We start from the raw sequence: 22,966 nt of genomic DNA on the forward strand, positions 1-22,966 counted from the left end.
ATGTCCTGGTTTGCTGATCTTGCTGGAAAGGCAGAAGATCTTTTAAACAGAGTTGATCAAGGGGCTGCAACAGCTCTCAGTAGAAAAGAAAACACCAGCGGCATTGTTTACAGCAAAACTACTGACTATCCTGAACTTCACCAGCAAAATACAGATTTGACTTATCAGACAGGACCCAAAGCTACGTACATTTCCTCAGCAGCTGATAATATTAGGAATCAAAAAGCCACCATCTTAGCTGGGACTGCAAATGTGAAACTAGGATCTAGGACATCCGTGGAGGCCTCCCATCCTGTTGAAAATGCATCTGTTCCTAGGCCTTCATCCCAGTTTGTTCGAAGAAAAAAGTCAGAACCTGATGATGAGCTGCTGTTTGATTTTCTTAATAGTTCACAGAAGGAGCCTACTGGGAAAGTGGAAATCAAAAAAGAAAGGGGCAAAACATCCGTCCTGCAGAGTTCTCGGACAACAAGCGTCAGTTCTGTGGACACCAGTGTAACCACCATCAAAACCATGGAAGAACATCCTTCTGGGAACCAAAGCCGTGGTAGTTAATCAGTCCTCTGTTTCTTTTAGAGTTAACCATATTGGATGTCATCATAGCCTAAAATGTTTTGGTAGCATTTGTCATGCTCTGTTTTGTTACCTGTCCCTGCTGGCGCAAGGGCAGGCTCTCTGAAGTGTGTGGTGTAAATAAGGGGGACCGCATGGAACACTATTAGCCAATGTACGGTTACAGTAGGGACCTTTGAATGTTGTCTGTTGGTAACTTTACCCAGCCCAGCATCTTTTTTTTTTAATTAATTAATTAATTAATTAATTAATTATTTTTGGCTGCGTTGGGTCTTGGTTGCTGCGCACAGGCTTTCTCTAGTTGTGGCGAGCGGGGACTACTCTTCGTTGCAGTGCGTGTGCTTCTCATTGCGGTGGCTTCTCTTGTTACAGAGCATGGGCTCTACGTGCACGGATTTCAGTAGTTGCGGCACGCAGCCTCAGTAGTTGTGGCTCGCAGGCTCTAGAGCGCAGGCTCAGTAGTTGTGGCACACGGGCTTAGTTGCTCTGCGGCATGTAGGATCTTCCGGGACCAGCGATCGATCCCGTGTCCCCTGCATTGGCAGGTGGATTCTCAACCACTGCACTACCAGGGAAGCCCCCTACCTTTCTTTTTTTTTTCTTTCATAATTGAAATTTTATTGGTTGTTTTGAGGATCAGTACACAGACATTTCAATTTGTACACAATTCTCAACATATGTACCAAAAATCTAAAAAATCATACAGTTGTGATTCTTTTCTGAACAGTTATTCCAGTGACTTTCCAGCTTAAAATCTGGAGGCAAATTTTCCTTCACAGGATATCAAGTACCAGTATCTTCAAATATTGATATGCTGTTATATCGTAAGTCCCACTAATTCACAATTTAATATAATGTACACTACATACTCAAATTGTCAGTCGTTCACAGCACATTAACAGTTACTAGAAGAACTGGACTACCACGACCAAAGATGTTACAGAGTGCACAAAATTCTGCCCAGGTGAGCCAAGATAAGGGGTGAGTAGTTTGCTTTAGGAAACAATTCTACCAAAAACAACATGGGAAGAGAAGTAATTTAAAGTGTTTAAGACATTAAATGCACAAGTGACTTCAAACTGACATTTAGTGTGCTTTGTATTATAGGATATAAAAGCTACCCTCCATCTGTGGAATGTTAAGCTGGCACCCAAGACAATCAAAGCCTCCCATATTCAATATCCTACTATTTTCTGGTTGTACCAAAAAATAAACAACCAGCAAATGATTTCACCTCTTAAAAAAAGCATTTACACTTAAAAAATGGGATGAGGTGGGATTCCCTCCTTTTAAAAAATGTTTCTAGAGCTACTAAAAACCTTGCATTTACAAAATAGTTGATAAAAATATTCCTCTGGATTGTACAAGAAGGGAGACAGGGACCACTGATAGGACCAGGTGTGTGATACTAATCAGACTTGGCTGCTTTCTCTCCTGCTTCATCAGAAGCTGGGCTCTCCTCGTTTTTAGTTTCTCCGTTTTCTGCAGGTAAGTCTTTAGTCTTGGTGAGCCACTTCAGCCCCTTTTCCCTTTGCTCCCCTTTTCCCTTTTGTTCGCACTTTTTTTGTCTAAAGATTTATCCTTTCCTGCCGCCTTTTTTGGCTTCGTTTCCACTTTTGCAGGAGCCGATTTAGCTGACAACCTCGCCGACCTCCTCTTGGGCTCCTCCTTCGCCGCCCCCTCGACCTTCCTCTTGGGCATCGTGGCGACGGGCCGGCGCGTGCCAGGTGCCTGCGGGCCGTGCTGAGAGCCTGCAAAGCTGGGCTGCCTGGCCGCTGCCACTCCTCCCCCCGCCCGAGCTTCTTCCTTTCATTTTTCATGTAAATATCCAAGGCTATAAATGTCTAACTGCTACTTTAGATATATCTTACAGGTTTGGATATGTACTTTATTTCTTTTTAAAATCTTATAAAATTAAAAATAATTTTTAAAATTCTGTCAATTTTTATTCATTAAAAAAAATCTTTATTTTGGAAATTTCAAATATACCAAAGTAGAGACTGATGGTTCCACTCAACCCCCATATTAACTTTTATCCAGTGATGATAATCAACAGCTCATAGCCATTCTTGTTTCATTTATAACATCTCATTTTCAATCTCTTTCTTTACCTCTACCCACCACAGAATTATTTTGGAGCAAATCACAGATCTCATATCATTTCTTCTATAAATATTTCATTAACTCTAAAAAATACAAGTTTTAAAAACGAACAGTCACGTCATTATCACCATAAAATTAATAATTCCTTAGTATCATCTAATATCTAGTCAGTATTCAAATTTCCCTGTTTGTCTCATCATTTTTACACGTTACTGAAATGGGAAAATCTTAGTTGTACAGACAAATGGCTACACCTATGAAACCCACACCTTGATCACGATAAAGAATGTTTCCTTTGCCCCAGGGAGTGCCTCATGTCCTTTTCTAGTTCATCTCCGCACCCATCCCCCAAGCACCCACTGTTCTGATTTTTTTCCCCTTAGATTATTTTTGTCGGTTCTAAAACTTCATGTTTGCCAGCAAAAAGTGAGATCATATAGTATGAATACTTTCTTACCTGACTTCTTTTATTCAGCATGTTAGTGAGAGTCACTCATGTTATTGAGTATATTAATAATTCTTTTTTATTGTGTAGTATTTTACTGTAGTATTATACCACAATTTACCCAGTATCTTTTATGGACATTGGGGATTTTCCAGTTTTTGTTTTTTGTGAATAAAGGTGCTATGAACATTTTTGTACTTGTCTTTTTGTGGAAAAATGTTTTTATTTCTGTTCAATAAATACCCAGGAATGGAATTACTGGGTCAAAAGGTAGGTACATGTTTAACTTCATAAGAAATTGTGAATACTTCCCCACAGTGTTTATGTCATTTATATTGCCACCAGCAATCTGTCTATAAGAGTTCCAAGTTGTTTAATATCTTCACCAACATTTTATGTTGTCTTTTTAATCTTAGCCATCTAGCGGGTGTGTTTTGGTCCTTGTTTTGGTTTTAATTTGCATTTCCTTGATCACTAAAGATGTTGAGAACTTTTTCATTTAGATATAGTTCATTTTTTAGCACATACTTAATTTTTTTGGAGTAAGTAAAAAGTGTATTTGCATCACATTTAATAACAAAAACAAGATGAAACTGAATTAATGAGTATCTGAATTAATGAGTATCTCTTTGGGTAAGGCAGTTTAGACTCCAGTTTGGTATATAACAAATTGCTCTGACCTGTTATTACTCTCCTTGCCTTGAAACCCACAGCTGTTCTTTTATGCCTTTCCAGTATTTTCAATGTTGAAACTTCTCCCTTTTTTTCAAAAATTATTCATAGACAGAAGGGAGACCAAAACCCTTGTTTAGCTAAACCCAACCACATAAATTTCTTTACTTTTTTTTCCCCTTCCCAGAACTGTATTCTTGTATCTTTTCTTTATCACCATTTGTTCAGTGTGTCCAGACTTCGAGGGTCCTTACAGATCTATAGGCTGTATGTATGAGAATGAAATTTCAAAAGAGGGGAGTCTATTAAAAATTTAAGTTTACTTTTTATGGTGTTTCAGCTATAGCAGTCAACTTGAGCCAAAAGTCATTCTACCACAGTAAGCTACTAGTAAGCATATATAGTGAGCATTCCAATGTAACAAAGATGTATTTGCTTTTTTTACAGAAGCCTCTAATAATTCAGATTCTGGCCATGAAGGCCAAGAGATTTCTTCAAAGGAAAATGTATCATCAAGTGCTGCCTGTGCTGATCACAACCCAGGGCCTAAAGATGATGGGAGATCACATGAACTATCTAATCTTCGACTGGAGAATCAACTGCTGAGGAATGAGGTTCAGTCTTTAAATCAAGAAATGGCCTCATTACTTCAAAGATCCAAGGAAACTCAAGAGGGTAGAGCCTTATTTAAATTACCCAGGGTTAGGAATGTAGCATTTCAAAAATAAACTAAAAACTTGATTATATCTAAACTATTAGAAAGATTTTAGATGGGACTTGTAAAATAGTGTTTTCACAGAAATATAGGGCCCAGATTTGGAAATGGGAACAATCATCCTCCCACCCACCTGAAACAAAACACTGGCCTATTTGGTCATTCTTTAGAAACCACGAATAGGAAGATAGTTTAAGCCTTGTTAGACTGACTTTAGAAGAAGCTTCACTTTAACCCAGACTAATTTAGACATAGAAATAGTTTTTCCAGAGACCCTGTACAGTTTGCTTCAATATTTAATTTTTTTTTTTTTTTTGGTTGGCACTCTGCACTGCATTGCTCTTTCTGCACCAATTTTCTAGGTTAAAAGAACATCTTTTTGCCACAGTAACTGAAAGAAACATTTCTTTCCAGTGTTTATCTTCAGGTTTTGTTTTTGTTTCTTTTGATCTTACTGGGGTGTACATCGTCGACCCTTGATTTGGATGTGCATTCTTTACTATCTGTAGCAGAACTCCAAAAATCCACTGACCATTTTAATCTTGTGAACTCTCGGCTGTCTACTGGTTTTGGCTCCCAAATGCTTTATGACATATCTCCAGAAGAAGACATTTGTAGAAGAGCAGCTAGCTTCATGCCTGTTTCCAACCAATTAACTGTAATATAGATATGAATGTTGGCCTTGGAAAATGGAGGTCCCTCTTGGAGCAAAAAATTTGAAGATATTTGTAAGCTAATTTTGGCAATAAGTACTAAAGGGATTCAAAGGAGAATCTTTGTGTGCTCTGAGAGAGATGTGTTTACTTGTATGGAGAAATTTCTTTCTTTTTCTTTTTTTTTTTAAGAATTAAACAAAGCAAGAGCAAGAGTTGAAAAGTGGAATGTTGACCATTCAAAGAGTGATCGAATAACTCGAGAACTTCGAGCACAAGTAGATGACCTGACTGAAGCGGTGGCTGCAAAGGATTCCCAGCTGGCTGTACTGAAAGTGAGACTCCAAGAAGCTGACCAGCTGCTGAATACTCGCACAGAAGCACTGGAAGCCTTACAGAGTGAAAAGTCACGGTAGCTAATTCTATTAATAATGAGCAAATGAGCTAGAATGTTTATCAATGCAAGTAATGATAAATATGGTAGTAAATACTGTCTTATCAAAATTTAACTTTGTAAATTTACAGGAGAGAAAATGTAGCTTTCGGTAATGCTGGAAATGCGTGTGGTTAAAAATGGATTTATTCTCTGAATTTTGAGATGCATTGTTAGCAAATTCTGAATTTAAAAATATTTGAAGAGCAGTGTCATTAATCTTTTGACATACAATGATGTGTGGCGTGTGCTTATATTTGGATGCCTAAAAATATAGATTACAGTCCATTAAAAGGGAAAAAGATTTCTCTAAGAATGTTTTAGTCAAGGCATCTTTTTTGTGCTAATATGCCAGTGCTCTAAAAATTATTCTACCTTTTCATTTGTATACTGTGGAAATGAGTTATTTCAAGTGATGTCTTTTCTTTTAGAATAATGCAGGATCACAGCGAAGGTAGTAGCCTGCAGAGTCAAGCTCTACAAACTCTTCAGGAGAGACTGCACGAAGCAGATGCCACTCTGAAGAGAGAGCAGGAGAGCTACAAACAAATGCAGGTCAGAATGGGGACAGCAGGGCTCTGATTATTTGGATGAGGAGGAATCGCTTTACACTGTTCATAACATATTTACTGGAATAAAATTCTGCAGTGCGATCCAGAAACTTCTGTTTCTGTGGCAGAAACTAAGTATTTGAAAATTTAGCTTGATCCTTGCTAAATTTAATTTTCTAGGTTGAAAAACAATTAAAATACTTAATATTCATTAGATATATACATCCTTTCATTTAATTTGGTTGTGCAGCCAGCATTACCATTATTTGATTAAAAGCTGATGTGAGGCATCTCATTCTTTTTATTTAAGCTTTTTCTGATTCCAATTTAATCTGGTTCTGTTATTTCAAGAGAGAGTTGTAGATAATGTTTATTTAGAGTTTTACACTTCAGTGAATTTTTGCATCTAGTTTCGTGATTTTCAGCTCTGTCTACACATTAGAACCTCCTGTGTGGTTTTAATACTTTCTGATGCTGAGTCTTCATTCCCAGGGAGTCAGATCCCATTGTATGACGTAGGGCATAGGTGTTGGTGATTTGGATTTACACGATTTGCAGGTGTAGCTAATGGGTAGTCAGGGTTGAGAACCGCTGGCTCAGACTGTCTTTTCAACAGGTGAAAATAGTTCAGCCCTAAAAGTAAGTAACAGGTAATATAGGCTTTTAAAATTTTTTATTAATATATTTTATTTACCACAGTAAAATATCCCAAAGTACTATCATCTCATCATGTAGTTAATGTTAAGAATTATTCATGAGATATTTTACATTCTTTTTTGCATACTGATTCCTTAAAATATGGTGTGTTTTACACTTACAGCACAGTTCATCTCAATTCATTCACTAAATTTTCTTCAGGAATACTCGATCTGTATTTAGATTTCATAAAATTTATAGGTAAAAAAGTTGTTCTAAACCTACTCAGAATAACAGTTCTTCAAAAAGTTAAGCATAGGGTCACCATATGCTGCAGCTATTCTGCGCCTAGGTATATACCCAAGAAAATTGGAAATACATGTCCACACAAAAACTTGTACATGAATGTTCATAGCAGCATTATTCATAATAGCCCCAAACTGGAAACAATACAACGTCCGTCAGTTGCTGAATGGATAAACAAAATGTTGCATATCCGCACAAGGAGATATCATTCAGCCATAAAGAGGAATGAATTATTGACTCATGCTATAACATGCATGAACCTTTAAAACATTATCCTGAGTGAAGAAAGCCAGACACAAAAGGCCACATATTGTTGATTCCATTTGTATGAAATGTCCAGAATAGGCAATTCTGTAGAGAAAGAAAGTAGATAAATGGTTGCCAGGGGCTGGGAGGGAGGGGGACGAACGGGTAGAGGATTTCTATTTGGGGTGAAAATGTTCTGAAATTAGATAATGGCAATGGTTGCACAACTCTGAGAACACTACACTGAATTGTATTCAGGAAAACACTGAATTGTACATCCTAAAAGGGTGAACTCTATGGAATGTAAATTATATCTCCATAAATCTATTATTAATTGAATTGAGCTTCAGTATGTTAAATTAATTTAAATGAGTAAACTTAAAAATGCAGTTCTCAGTTGCAGACACATTTCACATGCTCAGTGTGCCTCACTGAGCGGTCCTCCAGCTCCTTTTCTTCCAAACAGGAGTTCATATTGGATCCAAAGTTTGTGGGCTTTAGTCATTGGCGTGTAACTATAAAAGCTTTCTGATTTCTGTCTCGCCTTCTGAGTTTTTTTGGTGATGGGAGCTTTTGAAAATAAGGGTAAAATATAAATAATTCTCAGAACTAAATTTAGGCTAAGGGACAGACCATGTGTTTTTTAGAGTGTACTTTAAAAGTTTCTTAAGCTAAAAAAATTAGAGGGAATAGTTTATTAGAAAAACTGAAATAAAGGAAAAACATTAGCCATGATATTAGAAAAGATGTAGCTGTGTACTTGTGTCTTCCATTTGTTTTCTAATAGACTTTCTAGTTTTCTGTAGGCTTTTATTCATTGATCAGCTAGCGTCAGACCAGACTTAATATCCAAGTGACCAGATTCACCTGGGAAACTTCTTAAAAAACAGATTCCCAAGCCCAGTCTTGGAATTTCCAACTCAGTTAAGCCCAAGGAAGGCTTTGGGCAGCCATGTTTTTAACAGACTCCCTCACTGATCTTGACGAATTGCCATGTTTGGGAACCACAACCGTAGAGTTCCTGTTCTTCAGTTCCTAACAAATGAAGAACCTTTTTTACCTCCCTGTTATGTTGTTGGGCTGAGCTAATAAATCCCATGAGCTATCTAAATGGATGGTTGTAAAGTATACCTCAAAGCAAAATGATATAATAAGTATAATATAAACTTTGTCACAGAGCGAGTTTTCTGCACGCCTTAATAAAATGGGAGCGGAGCGCCAGAATTTGGCAGAAGCAGTTACCCTGGCGGAAAGAAAATACTCAGATGAGAAGAAAAGAGCGGATGAGCTACAGCAGCAAATCAAAATGCTTAAGTCCAACTTGGAGTCCTCTAAGCAGGAATTAATTGACTACAAGCAGAAAGCTACCAGAATACTCCAGGTAAGTGTGAGATGCACATGTGTGAATGTTAAGATAGGCCAGATGACCGAGAGACATTCTGAGACTTTTTATAGATCTGTGAGATACTTTGTTCCTGTTTGACTGGGTTGGCTTGCTTCAGGTGCCTTGCTCTTCTTAGAAATATTATAAAAAAAGATGAAATGTCTCCTGTTCCTACCACTTTTTTCCTTTTAAGAAAAAAATTCATTCTGCCACTACCTAGTTCAGGTCTTCAACCTGTCACCTTAATCACCAAAAGCAATGTTTTTTCCTCAGTTAGGTGTTTCAAGATCTGGTCTTTGTTCTTCCACTAAGTAACCATGTGCTGTTGAGCAAGCTGAGCCAGAAGAAGGCAGCAGAGAGAAAGGTACAGAGGAAGAAAGAGGACAGACTTACGGAGAAAGGGCTTAAATGAGGTGAAAGGAGATGGAATCAATGCACAGGCGGAAGAATTATCCCCCCCCCAAAAAAAAATGAAAGGACACGTCTTCACTCTGATATGAAAGGCAAAGGAAAGAGAAGTTGAAAACTACATTAGATGACTACAGTCTTAGATCTAAGGGAGGGGGAAAACGCTGGGAGAGGAGATCTGAGAGCTGGAGGAGGCCTAGACCAGTCCCTCTGAAAAATTCAAGAGAGGATCAACAAGGAAGAACATAACAACTGTTAAAAACATTGCTTTTGGCTCTTTTGACCACTTTGATCCATTTCCCTGTCCTTCTCCTTTCTTTTAATGCCAGACGTGCGACATCTGCCAGACGTATGATATCTGCTGTCTTCATTTTAGAACTGTTAACTTTAACTCTTTTATGTAATTTCTGTCCCCACTACATTTCTGAAATTGTCTTCTCAAAAGTCTTTAGTGACCTAAATGCTTTCTGTCCTCTTACTGGTTTCCATCCACTTTGATTTTGGTAGAGGTTTTCACCCTGTGAACCCTCCTACCTTCTTGAAAGCCGCCTTCTAATGTTACGTGTACTGCCTTAGCTCTCTGTCTTCTCTTTACTGCTGTTTCTCTTGGGTCCTCTTCTTCTGTCCTTTTTTGTTATTCTTTTTTATTTTGCTTTGTCATATACTCTGCTTCTGTCACTTGATGGGACTTCAGCATGGCTCCAACTTCCCACCTGGTTTCTGAATGCCTGCCATGCTTCTCTGTGTGGGATGTCCCAACCCCCAAATCAGCTTCCCCTCCATTCTCCTGTTTTCATAAGTGATGTTGCCACCTTCCTAGGCAGTGAAGCTTGAAACTGCAGTGTCCTTTTGACTCCACCTTTTTCCTTTAGCGCCTGCCTCCTATTGGCAATGAACCCCTTTTTTATTCTACCTCCGTGAAATATCATATCCATCTCCTCTAAACTCTTCTTTCTAATTATTTGTGTTGTATCAGTGTAATTTGTTAATTCATCTAAGAGGTACTTAATTGAGCACCTAACTATTCACTAGGCACTTTGATAGGTGCTGAGGATACTGAGCCAAAAGATGTGTCCTCTTTCTTAAGGGAGCATTCAGTTTAGTGGGACAGCACTGAGGCAATTGATAAAATGAAATTATTGACACAATACTATGGGAGCTTGAAAGAAGAAGTCCTTAAAACCTGCCTGGAGATGTCAGGGATCACTGGAGATGCTGGATGAAGAGGAACTTGAAGGATGAGTAGGAAGACCCGTGGTAGGGAGGAGATTTCAGGTAGAACAGCCTGTGCCAGAGCAGAGCGGGCCTGAGGGAACATGGTGTATTTAGGAGACTGCAGCTAGTTCTCTGTTGCTAGAGCATCAAGTATTAGAGATTAAGAGATGGGAGAGAAAACTCAATGACAGCAGATGCCAGATTGTGGAAGGCCTTGCATACCATGCAGAGGAGTTTCGATTTTATCCTATAGGTGATGGTAGGGGGTGGGGAGGTTTTGGAGGACTTGAGCAGCATGATCAGATTTGGGTGTAAGAACTGTGGCAGCCATGAAGAGTTTAGGCGAGTGTTGGATGTCTGTCTTGTTTACCGTTGAATCCCCAGCACAGTGCCTGGCCCTTAGTAGGTACTCAGTAAATGGTTGAATGCCTCAAAGGGATGAGGAGTGGGATGGTGAGATGTAGATGATAAAGAGGCTTTTATCAAAAATAATGATAAGAAATTATGAGGACCTGATCTAAGTTTGTGGCAGTGAGGATGACAAACCAGGGACTGCTGGGAGAGTTGTAGGAGGTAGAATATATGAGACTTGGAGATTTAATTGGAAGAAGAGAGAAAAAGGTAAATGGAATCCAGGATGATTCCAGGTTTCTGGTTTGAGTGTACGAATGATGTTCCCGTGTGCTACCACAAGAGGGAAAAAAGGAGAGACAGCAGTCTAGGATTGAAGGAGATTATGATAAATTACGGTGAGTTTGCAAAATTGATGTGACATCGAGGTGAAAGTATCAGGAAGACCATCAGAAGTGTAGGCCTGAAGCTCAGTAGAGAGGTCTGCTCTTTAGCCACATGGAGGTATGAATATATAAATATAGATGTAGATCTAATCATGTTTATTATAGAAAATTTGAAAAATACATAAAAGCTGGAAGACATCACCCATAAAAAGGAGAAACTATTTTTGATGGAGGAGAGTGACTTTCAAATATTTATGGTGAAGGAACCAACGGTCCTTTTTATTACTGGCCTAGGATTACAGCACTTTTTAAACTAGTCTTCCCATGTCAAATCTCTTCTTCCAACTTATCCTTTATACTAGGTGTCGGCAAACTTTTTCTGTAAGGGGCCAAATAGTACCTGTTGTAGACTTTGAGGGCTGTATGTGATCTCCATCACATATTCTTGGTCTTTACTTTTTTATAATCCTTTGAAAATATAAAGAACCATTCTTAGCTTAGTGAGCTATACAAAAAAAGGCCACAGGCCAGATCTGGCCCATCGACCATAGTTTGTGAGCTGCCGCTTTAAACCTCTGCCAGAGTTACCCTCCTCAAACACACCTCTGGTCATATCACTTCCTTATCCACTTCCTGGTAACTGGCTCCGGACCGCCCAGTACAATTCACACATTTTAGCCCGATATCCGAAGCCCTCACACACTGGTCCTGACATTCTGTCTGAATGCATCCCAGGATACTCTTGGGCCCTCGTGCTTTTTCATTTTACGCTTTGTCCTCTGTTTTCTCTACACCTTTTAAAATCTTAGCCATTTTCCAGGACCAGCATAAGAGCTATCTTTCAAGTAAAGTCTTCTCTTCCCCAGAAGTGTATTTTTTTCTGCTCAGAACTCTGCCTTGTATCGGATATTTGTCACTTCCCTTTTGATTCATAAGGCAGAGGGTGCTGTCTGGAGTGACGTTGTCTTTATTACATAGGACGCTTAGCATAGTGCCAAACTCATTGTAGGTTCTCCATAAATATTTGTTGAATGGAATGTGATTGGTGGCGGGGGGTAGTATAAGAAAGGATGAGAAGAATCTTGTTAATAACAAGTTTTCAACAATAACAGGGTCCTGGGGACTACAGTCCAAGAACACTGTTACAGCAAAGCTCTGTTGCATTTTTATCCCTATGGATTTAACATTCTGTGGACTTTCTCTGGTGGAGAATATAATTGGAATATTCCCATAACAGTTTAACTGGTGTGTGGTAGATGATATTCAGTGTACAAGCTAACTCTGCTTTGCTATTCTTTTTTTTATGATAGTCTAAAGAAAAACTGATTAACAGCTTAAAGGAAGGGTCTGGTTTTGAAGGCCTAGATAGCAGTACTGCAAATAGCGTGGAACTAGAAGAACTTCGGCATGAGAAGGAGATGCAAAGGGAGGAAATACAGAAACTGATGGGTCAGATACATCAGCTGAGATCTGAATTACAGGTAAGATACATTACTGTTCAGCTTCACAGACAGCCATTTACTCTCAGGTATTAGTAGCTTGAGACATGATGGATTCTATATTTTGGGGGAAGGGTATTGGTGAAATAATGTGTGAAACTTTGGGAATATTAGTTACCATACAGAAGTGAATCTAAAGCAATAGGTTTCTTGTCCATTGATTGACTTAAAGTTATAGGAATAAGAAAGATAGGTAACCAGATTCATTCATTCAGCAGATACTTACCAGGTATTTGCCATGTGTCAGGCATCTTCTAGGCTTAGAGCTATAACAGAGAACCAGACAATCTTCATATTTATGGACCTCACATTCTAGTGGTTAAAAACAAATTAGATTTGGGCTTGTTTCTAAAACTGGGGTGTTGTCTAATATTAGAATGGGCTTAGGGTTGATCTTTTATAGTTTCACGTGTAATCTTATAATTTATAGTTTGCGTAATTAATATATTTAATCGAAAGGTAAAATTGGGCCACCTATTTATCTTAAACATGGGGTCTTTGACATAGGAGGGGTCTCTGAGGATGGGAAAGATAAAAGTGTGGGGTAATGAGCCTTCTGTTCTTAAAAAAGAAAAAAAAACACAAAACTTTCTGCCAAGAATACTTATCCATGCATTAACTTAGAAAATTATTGATTTGTAAGATGTACATGAACAACAGTGGCAAGTGTGGAAGTTGTGAGAATGGGCTGGCTTGTCTGGGGCATGGGTTTGACTGTCAGATCTAGATGCAGATCTTGTATCCTGGCTTTGGCACTCAGTAGATGTGTTACCTTACACCAGGTACCACATCTCACTGAGCCTTAGTTTTCTCATCTGTAGGTTGCATACGAGAGCAAGGTTCTCTTGAGAATAAGGGATACTATGTATAAAGGGCCTAGCACTGTTCCTGACACATAATAGGCTCAGTAAATAGTAGCTGCTATTATTTCTGGGTTTTTTTCTTACTGTCCTTTAAAGTGTAGGATCTTTTTTCTCTGAATAATTTTGAATTCCGAAGACTTAAGTCCCATGAATTTGAAATTGAATAAATGCTAAACTTTTTCCTACCTATTCCATGTCTTTTGCATGAGATTATGAAAAATATGATTTGTTTTACTTTAATATCTCGTCCCTACCCCAGCATCATTGATAACATTGACACATTTTCCTATCCTTCCTCAAGAAGTTTATGAAATTGATAATAAGGACCATAGGATTAGGTCTGGCAAAATGGAAGAATTGTTAATTATAGCAGCTGTCATTTGCTGAGCACTTCATGTGCCAAGTGCTGCATAAAGCCCTCGACATATGTCCTTTCATTTATTCCGTACCAGAACCCCCGTGAGGGAGATGATGCATTCTCATTTTACAGTTTGAAGAAATTTAGGTGCAGAGAAGGAAAGTAACTTGCCATGACTCGTAAAATAGCAGAGCCAGGATTAGAACCTAGTCTGTCCGATTCCAGGACATGTGTCCTTAACCACTGCGCTTACTGCCTATCTCTTGAGAATTCATCGGATTTAGTCAAATTGATAACAAAGGTTAGTCTACTTTCTACTCACCCTGAAAATGGTAAGGAAAAATAATTTAACTTATTGCTATTTTCCACTAAGTCCACAAAGTTGTGTGAATTTGGAGTATTTTACTGTGGTTATCTGGGAGTATCATTAATCTGTCAGTTCTTTCAAACAATATGCAAAGTGCCAGAGTTTGTGGAGATGAGTATATAACACAATGTACCAAAAGATAAAAAGCAAAGGTAAGATGCCAGTTTTTGTTTCATGTAGTACTGTATGAATGGACTTGTGCTTCTTAACCCACAGAGGGAAAATACAGAAACCCAGAGCAATGTTCTTTGCCACTAGTGGATTTCACAGATACCTAGAAGCTGGTTTTTGAGTTTGAAGACGTGAGAGTAGTGACACCAAGTGAAGAAGTTAGAGTGAGAAATATGGGAAGATGTGAAAACAGATAATAGTAATAGAGCTAAAAAAGAAATATACTAACCTCAGGTGATATGAGAGAAAAGTTATTTTTACTGTATGTTACTGTATGTTGATACCCACACATGTACAAAAACTAATTATAACCTGCAATTTCAGGGGACTAAGGCAGTGAAGTCCTTTCTGATGTTACATTTCTATTCTTGAAATTGTTGCTTTTGAATAGAGAGATACATCTCCCAGTGAACTGCTGTCTGCTCCTGGTCATTAAACTAAATGATTTCTGCTGCAGCATCCTGTTCATTTCTCTCACCATTTGCCGTGTTACATAAGGAGGGGCCAGTTTTTGTGCTCCGTTTAGTCTGCGTCTGTGTCTCATTCATCTTTATCCCTCCAGTGCCTGCTGAACCCTGTTCACAAAACATAATGATCACTCAGTAAACACTGAACTGAACAGTTCATTATTGCTTTCACATGTACGGTTCATCTTTTTAGGATATGGAGGCTCAGCAGGTTAGTGAAGCAGAATCAGCAAGAGAACAATTACAGGATCTGCAAGACCAAATAGCTGGACAAAGAGCAGCTAAACAGGAGCTAGAGGCAGAATTGGACCGACAGAAGCAGGTAAGGATTTTAGATTGATGATTACCTAGGAAGACTGTCCACTAGCGGTCATATGAGGAGACTGCTAGTAAAGCAGCTTACTGAAATTCTTAAAGGATGAGCTCAGAGGTCCCTCCTACCTTATTACTAACCCACCCTCCTCGTTGTTTGTTTGTTTTAACAGGTGAAATATAGCGACACAAAATGGTTTTGAGACTTGCTTAATATCACACAGCTAATTAGAGAACAGAACAGAATCCAGGATTCCTGTCCCAGAGCCCAGAATTCTTTCTACTGCTCTGTCTGTATTTTATTGTATCTCCTTGTCAGAGTATGTGTGTTAGAACACTTGAAAACATCAGTTGATTTTTGTATTTTATCAGATTTTTACTTTCTAGAAACAGTAGTAACTTTTATTTAATAGAAATAGAAATACAACATGAGTGCCATAATAGACTGCTTTTTCTGTTTTGAGAAAAAATGCTTATAACAGACTTTACTTACAAATCATGTTTAAAATTATATTTCATTATTCAATTAGCAGTTGTCTGCTCTCCAAGCCAAATTATTTTACTTCAATGTACTTATATGATAGTTTCAGTACTAACACAGTTAAACATGTTTACAGTCACATTTTCACAATAAGAATCTATATGTAATATTCGTAACATCTATAATTTACTGAGTAACAACATTGTTATAGGTACTTAGTATACATTATCTTATTTCATCTTCACAATAAAATCACTATTCATTTTACAAAAGGGAAAGCTTTGTATATTTCTCAGTGCATCACTTATAACGTTTCCAGCTTTGCATACTTACATTCTTTGAAGATTTTTTTTCATTAGGATTTATCATTTCTGAAACTGGTTCTATTTTCAGGGACGTGTTTGTTTTTATTATGACAGTGATTTCCTGAGTAGTAAGAGAAAAATTCACCGAGTAACAACCTGTAGGGTACATCATAGGCTATCTTAGATAATTTGGTTGTAAGATTAGCTCTCCTTTCAGAAATTGCATTTTAATTTATTTAAGGAGCTAGTATATATTAAAAGGCAAGAATTTGATGTTCTTGATGTTTAGTGAGATAACTTTCATTTTATTACGGCCAATGGTTTTACACATCCCCTTGCAGTGCCCTTTTCTAAAATGAGGGAATTAAGTATAGAGGAAAGTGGAGCTGAATGTAGCTCTAGGCTATTTATTTAGTAATCAGATGTTCTGGATGGGAAGTACTTAATCTTGGGATTAAATAGTCCTTTAAGTAATTTAAGTAAATTTCAGCCTTAAATTTTATGCTAGCCTAGAGCTTAAAAGAAACTGGGCAAACCTTCTTGTAAATTATTATTCCCCTACCTAACCTAATTACCTTCCTCATTTTCTCTTTTCTCACTTATCTCAGTTTTTTTAGTCTGTGAAGTGAGCAGGTTGAACTAAATATCTAAAGTAGTCTCTAGCAGTTTGATTCCATATCACGTTACTTCTTCATACAGCTCCCTTTACTTTGCACAGTTAAGCATAATGCTTTTGAAGGTACTTAATGATTTACTCTTTCTTTCTTGGCATTGCTTTACTCTTTAATTCTCACCTGACTCTTACTGATCCTGTCCTTCATACAAACTAGTTTGGTGCAGTTGTTAGTGAATTTGGAGGTATTTCTTTCTTTCCTCTCTCTGTGTTTTATCAGTGATGGAGCAAAACAGGCGCAAGATATTGCCTGATAAAAATAAGCTCGTGAAAAGCTGCCCAAAATCATCAGGGACATGCAAATTGAAACCACAGTGAGATATCACTACATGCCCACTATAATAGCCACACTTACAGAGACTGACAGTACCAAATGTTGGAAAGGATGTGGAAGAACTGGAACTCTCTCATATTCCTGTAGGAATGCAAAATGGTACAGGTATTTTGAAAAGCATTCAGAAAACAGTTTGGCAGGTTTTCTTCCTTTATGCTAGGCATACACTTATCATATGATCCAACAGTTCTGTTCCTATGTTTTTCTACCCAAGAAAAATGAAAACATATGACCAATAAAGACTTGTGCTCTGGGGCTTCCCTGGTGGCACAGTGGTTAAGAATCCGCCTACCAGTGCAGGCGACTCGGGTTCAAGCCCTGGTCCGGGAAGATACCACATGCCGCAGAGCAGCTAAGCCCGTGCGCCACAACTACTGAGCCTGAGCTCTAGAGCCCGTGAGCCACAACTACTGAAGCCTGCGCACCTAGAACCCGTGCTGTGCAACAAGAAAAGCCACTGCATTGAGAAGCCCACACACTGCAACGAAGAGTAGCCCCCGCTTGCCGCCACTAGAGAAAAGCCCACACGCAGCAATGAAGACCCAACGCAGCCAAAAAATAAATAGATAAATAAATAAATTTATTTAAAAAAAAAAAGATTTGTGCTTAGTCATCATATACAAATTGATACATCATGCTGAAGTATTAACTTTTCATCAGGTCCCTTGAAGTCTGTTCATTTACTCATTCAGTATATACACAGCACATATTGATCAAGTGCCTACCTGTGTCAGGCATTGTTTCAGGTACTGGAGATGACATAGGGAGCACTGACTTAGCTTTTGTTTATTTGTGCCTCACTTTGTAGGAATTCCACTACATGGAAGAAGATCTGTATCGAACAAAGAACACATTGCAAAGCAGAATTAAAGATCGAGAAGATGAAATTCAAAAACTCAGGAATCAGGTATGAAGCAGCATTCACAACTTGGGCAAAGATACCATTGTAAAACTACATTTTTTTTAGGGATACAGTAAGACTTTCTTTTCCTGTATTTTCACCTGAATCCTATTGTTGGAGTAGTGAGGTAAGTTATTTTCAATGTGATATAGAATGAATCTTCATTGAATGCCATTTGAGTCTGCATTTGCTGTATTCTAGGGCTTGCTTCTTATACAGGTATCTTGTAACCAGTCACCCAAGAAGATGTGAGTTACTCCAGAATTTCATACCATCTAACTTCAGTGGTAGTTTTGCTGATTGCCAGTTTTACAGTGTGTTTTCCTAAGAAAAATCCAACAATACATTTTCTTATTAATAGATCTTTCGTTAGAGTCACTAAGACCTTTTTATAACTGAAAATGTGAAACATAGAAAATAATATGTGCCTACCACTCAGATTTGCCAGTCTTTATCATTAACTGACAAAATCGTGCATTCACTTACCCTGTCATTATACACTGTCCTTTCCCCTCTTATATTCACATGATTGACTTAATAAATAATGAACTTATTGATCATTTAAATAATTTGCATAGATTGACTAGCTCATTTTTCAGTTAGGTGATGACTTTGTTTGAACATGAAAAGTCAAATAATTTAATTTTTTTAAGTTCTTAGACTTCTTAGTAGTCCATAATTTAAAATGTTTAAAAACTTTAAATTTTTATAAGAGTTGGGGACAGCTAACTGATTTTGAGTGTTCCCTTCTCCTTCCCTTTCCTACATTTGTGAAATGACTACAAACGGTAAGATGACTTGCTAACAGAAAATTAAAGAAAAAAAAGCATAAACCATCAATCAGTTTAATGCTTAGGTAAACATTCCAATATTTTAAAAATGTTTATTGAGTACATACTATATCTAAGATATCATGGTATTTTTGTTAATCAAGAATTAACCATAGGAGGTTATCTCTGAAAGATTTTTCATCTAAGTAAGAAGGAAGTTGTACAATTTAAAAAGATATCAACCCCTTAATACACTGCAAAAAAAACAAAACAAAACAAAACCCCACTCAATTAGTGAGTTAAGATATATACTGAATGAACAATAAAAAATGCTGTTTCTGCTTATCTTATTACCTTTGGGCCTCCTCGGAGAAAAATATCTTGGTTAAAAAATTACATTGCATGGGAGTTCCCTGGTGGTCCAGTGGTTAGGAGTCTGCCTTCCAGTGCAGGGGACATGGGTTCTATCCCTGGCCGGGGAACTAGTATCCCACATGCTGTGGGGCAACTGGGCCCGTGTGCTGCAACTGGTGAGCCTGCGTGCTCTAGAGCCTACACACCACAAACTAGATAGAAGCCTGTGCACCGCAACGGAGAGCCCGCTTGCCACAACGAAAGACCCCACATGCTACAAAGACCCAATGCAGCCAAAAAAAAAAAAAAATTACATTGCAGTTTGACTATTTTTTCTTTCTTTAAAAACTATTTAATGGGACTAGATAAAAACTTGTGGAAAAAAATGAACATTGATCTTTATCCCCTAATTAGACTTGTAAAATTAACAAAAATTGATTTGGAATGAAGCTAGGCATAAGCTACAAAGCTCCTACAAGAAAGTACAGGGAAATCTTTTGCAATTTGGGAGAAGACAGATTTCTTAGGACACAAGAAGCACTAACCATAGATGGAAAAAGTGATAAAATTGGACTTCATCAAAATTAAAAATTTTTGCTCATCCAGGGACTCCATGACAAAAATGAAGAGAGGTCAGCAACAGACTGGGAGGAGCTGGTTACAATGCATAGCTCAGCTGACAGAGGGTTTGTGACCAGGATAAGGACTCTTACTGAAACTAAAGAGATGTACAACTAATTTTTTTTTAATGGACAAAAGACTTGGGTAGACAGTTCACAAAAGAAGATTATGAATAGCCAGATAAGCACATGAATAGGTGCTCAAAATCATTAGTCATCAGGGAAATGCAAATTAAAACCTCAGGGAGATACAGCACTCCACGCCCACTAGACTGGCAGAAAGTAGAAAGATTGGCAGTGCCACGCGTTGAGGATGTGGTGCAGTTGGAACTGTCATACTCTGCTGGTGGGAGGGTACAGTAGTACAGCCACTTTGGAAAACTGGCTGTTTCTGATAAGGTTAACAACATACATCTAACCTATAACCTCAGATACTTACTCAGTATAAGTGAAGCCATATGTCCACAAAAAGACTTGTACAGGAATATTTGTAGTGGCTTTGTTCATAAATAGCCCAAACTGGAAACAACTGAAATGTCTGTCAACAAGTACGCGGGGGCTTTCCTGGTGACGCAGTGGTTAAGAATCCGCCTGCCAATGCAGGGGACACGGGTTCGAGCCCTGGTCTGGGAGGATCCCACATGCCGCGGAGCAGCTAAGCCCGTGCGCCACAACTACTGAGCCTGCATGCCACAACTACTGAAACCCGCGCGCCTAGAGCCCATGCTCCGCAATAAGAGAAGCCACTGCAACGAGAAGCCCACGCACAACAAAGAGTAGCCCCCGCTCGCCACAACTAGAGAAAGCCTGTGCACAGCAACAAAGACCCAACGCAGCCAAAGATTAATTAATTAATTAATTTTTTAAAAAAGTATATGGATAAACACATTGCATACTACTCAGTGATAAAAAGAAACAAACTACTGATACGACAACATGGATAAATCTTTTTATTTTTTTAGTTTTTTAAAAAATAAATTTATTTTATTTTTGGCTGCATTGGGTCTTTGTTGCTGCATGTGGGCTTTTCTCTAGCTGTGGCGAGCGGGGGCTACTCTTAGTTGCGGTGCGCGGGCTTCTCTTTGCGGTGGCTTCTCGTTGTGGAGCATGGGTTCTAGGTGCACGGGCTTCAGTAGTTGTGGCACGCGAGCTTCAGTAGTTGTGGTGCGCAGGCTCAGTAGTTGTGACTCGCAGGCTCTAGAGCGCGGGCTCAGTAGTTGCGGTGCACGGGCTTAGTTGCTCTGCGGCATGTGGGATCTTCCTGGGCTCAAACCCATGTCTCCTGCATTGTCAGGCGGATTCTTAACCACTGCGCCACCAGAGAAGCCCCGGATAAATCTTTTTAAAAAGCCACACACAAAAGTGATCATACCATATGCTTCCATTTATAGGAAATTCAAGAAAAGGCAAAACTAAATTCTGGTTATAGAAAGCAGAGCAGTGTTGTCTGGGGGTGATGGAAATATTCTGTGTTTTGATCTGGGTGTTGGTTGCACAGTTAATACGTTTGTCGAAACTCATTTTATACTTAAGATCTGGGTATTTCACTGAATGTAAATTTTACCTCAACTAAAAAATATTGAAGTGTGGAGTAAGTAGATTGGGGATCACAGTACAGTCTTAAAATTGAGCATTCCTTTTTAATAGTAAGTAAATCTTAGTTTATACTCAATATAATTCCATTTCGTAGTTACTTATTGTAGACCTAGCCCTGCAGTTAATTTGTGGGAGTGCTGTAAGCGGTTTAGAAGGAAGGAAGCTTGATGGATGGTAACTAGACTTACTGTGTTGATCATTTCACAGTGTATACAGATTTCAAATCATTAAGTTGTATACCTGAAACTAAAAGTCAGCTATACCTCAGTGTAGTTTGTAGTTTGCCCTAGGCTGTAGCTAAGAAGTGGCGGAGCTGGGGTTTTCAACTTAGATCCGTCTCTCAGCCTCTTTTCCAGACTGTGTTGATGCAGACAGTGATTCTTGTCCTCACAGAGCTGACTGGCAGTTTCATTGAGGAGGCAAACTTGTTACCATAGTGAAGATAAATGCCAAGGTAGTCAGCAGGAGTCTAAAAGAAGGCTGAGATCAGCTCGGGCTGGAGTAGTTGGAAAGGGCTTCAAGGAAGAGGCTTTGAAGGGAGGCAGAGCCTGGAGAAGAGAAGGGGACTGGGTTGGCCCAAAAGGGAGAATTTGAACAGCAGAGGAGAGGCCAGATGGGAGCAGAGGACGATGATACAGGTGAGAGCAAACAGAAGATGGAATGAAGTTATTAAGGAGCAACTGTCAGCCAGAGCCTGCTAGGAAAATTCTCCTTTCATGTCCCAGAGGGCCATATGCAAAAGGCACTCTTATCCTCACAGGTGAGCAAACAGATTGGGGGAAGTGTAGCAACTTGTGCAAGGTCAGGTAGCTAGGAAATTGCAGCGCAGAGATTGTGGTTTTTGCAGTGCACCACAACTGTTGACTTATGGAGGGTTTTGAATCCAGGTTGAGAAGCTTGAACTGTGTCCCGTGTACCAGTGCTTTCAAATGTTTTTGACTGTGATGACATAGCAAGAAATAAAATTTAAATCATGTCTCTATACTCACACACACTTACACGTATAAAACCAAAACAGAAGTTTCACAAAAGAATACTCTCACACACTATATGCTGTGCCCTCTATGTACTATTCTGTTCTGTTTTTTTAAATGGCAACTGTGACCCACCAAATTGATTTCATGGCCCACTAATACAGTTTGAAAATCGCTTCTGTAGATGGTGAAAGAATCGTAGAGTTTTGAGAAATCACTTAATGCCACGGTTTACCTGTGGGAATGTAGTAACGTGGTTTCTGTATTGTATGCCTTTCATTTTATGTAGTAATCTTATGAATACTTTGCCTTTCAGCTTACGAATAAAACTTTAAGCAATAGCAGTCAGTCTGAGTTAGAAAATCGACTCCATCAGCTGACAGAGACTCTCATCCAGAAGCAGACCATGCTGGAGAGTCTCAGCACAGAGAAGAACTCTCTGGTCTTCCAGCTGGAGCGCCTTGAGCAGCAAATGAAGTCCGCCGCTGGAAGCAGTAGTAATGGGTCTTCTATTAACATGTCTGGAGTTGACAGTGGCGAAGGTAAAAAAAAAAAAAGGGAATCTCAAACGAATATTTCATTGCCTTAATTTTCAACGTTGCTAATTCAAGCATGATTTGAGAAGTTACAGAAAGACCATTTTTGTTTAAAAAGAAGCTTTATCTAACAAAGCAGCCACTTTTCTCGAGGCCTGGGCTGTGCACTGTTTGATATGATCGTTAATGAACTGGACAGTGGGCTGATTACTATCCCTCACTGGTTTCGAACCTGGAGAAGAAGGCCCAGGACACTTAACAGGGTGGTGAAGACAAATAATTCAGTTGAGAGGGGCTTTCAGGAATCT

At 38.7% G+C, this 22,966-nt stretch overlaps 1 protein-coding gene and 1 pseudogene across 3 annotated transcripts in view; one reads left to right on the top strand and one right to left on the bottom strand.

Annotated features, from left to right (window-relative positions):
• The window catches only part of GOLGA5 (golgin A5), a gene marked incomplete at both ends in the record, with an annotated part of 28,181 nt that continues 5,215 nt past the window's right edge, over positions 1-22,966 (top strand). Inside the window, 9 exons of one of the 2 annotated variants that reach the window (XM_079701010.1) lie at positions 1-547; positions 4,241-4,468; positions 5,354-5,573; positions 6,026-6,149; positions 8,511-8,714; positions 12,388-12,558; positions 14,996-15,124; positions 17,716-17,814; positions 22,439-22,664. In XM_079701010.1, coding sequence (XP_079557136.1) covers positions 1-547; positions 4,241-4,468; positions 5,354-5,573; positions 6,026-6,149; positions 8,511-8,714; positions 12,388-12,558; positions 14,996-15,124; positions 17,716-17,814; positions 22,439-22,664 — 1,948 coding nt within the window. The remainder of the gene's footprint in view (positions 548-4,240; positions 4,469-5,353; positions 5,574-6,025; positions 6,150-8,510; positions 8,715-12,387; positions 12,559-14,995; positions 15,125-17,715; positions 17,815-22,438; positions 22,665-22,966) is intronic. The other variant, XM_079701011.1, reaches the window with a different exon arrangement.
• On the bottom strand, positions 1,982-2,274 carry LOC307050676 (non-histone chromosomal protein HMG-14-like; annotated as a pseudogene). Its single transcript has one exon. The product of its transcript is annotated as a non-histone chromosomal protein HMG-14-like (transcript).

Source organism: Hyperoodon ampullatus, assembly GCF_949752795.1.
Source record: "Hyperoodon ampullatus genome assembly, chromosome: 3".
NCBI lineage: Eukaryota > Metazoa > Chordata > Mammalia > Artiodactyla > Ziphiidae > Hyperoodon > Hyperoodon ampullatus.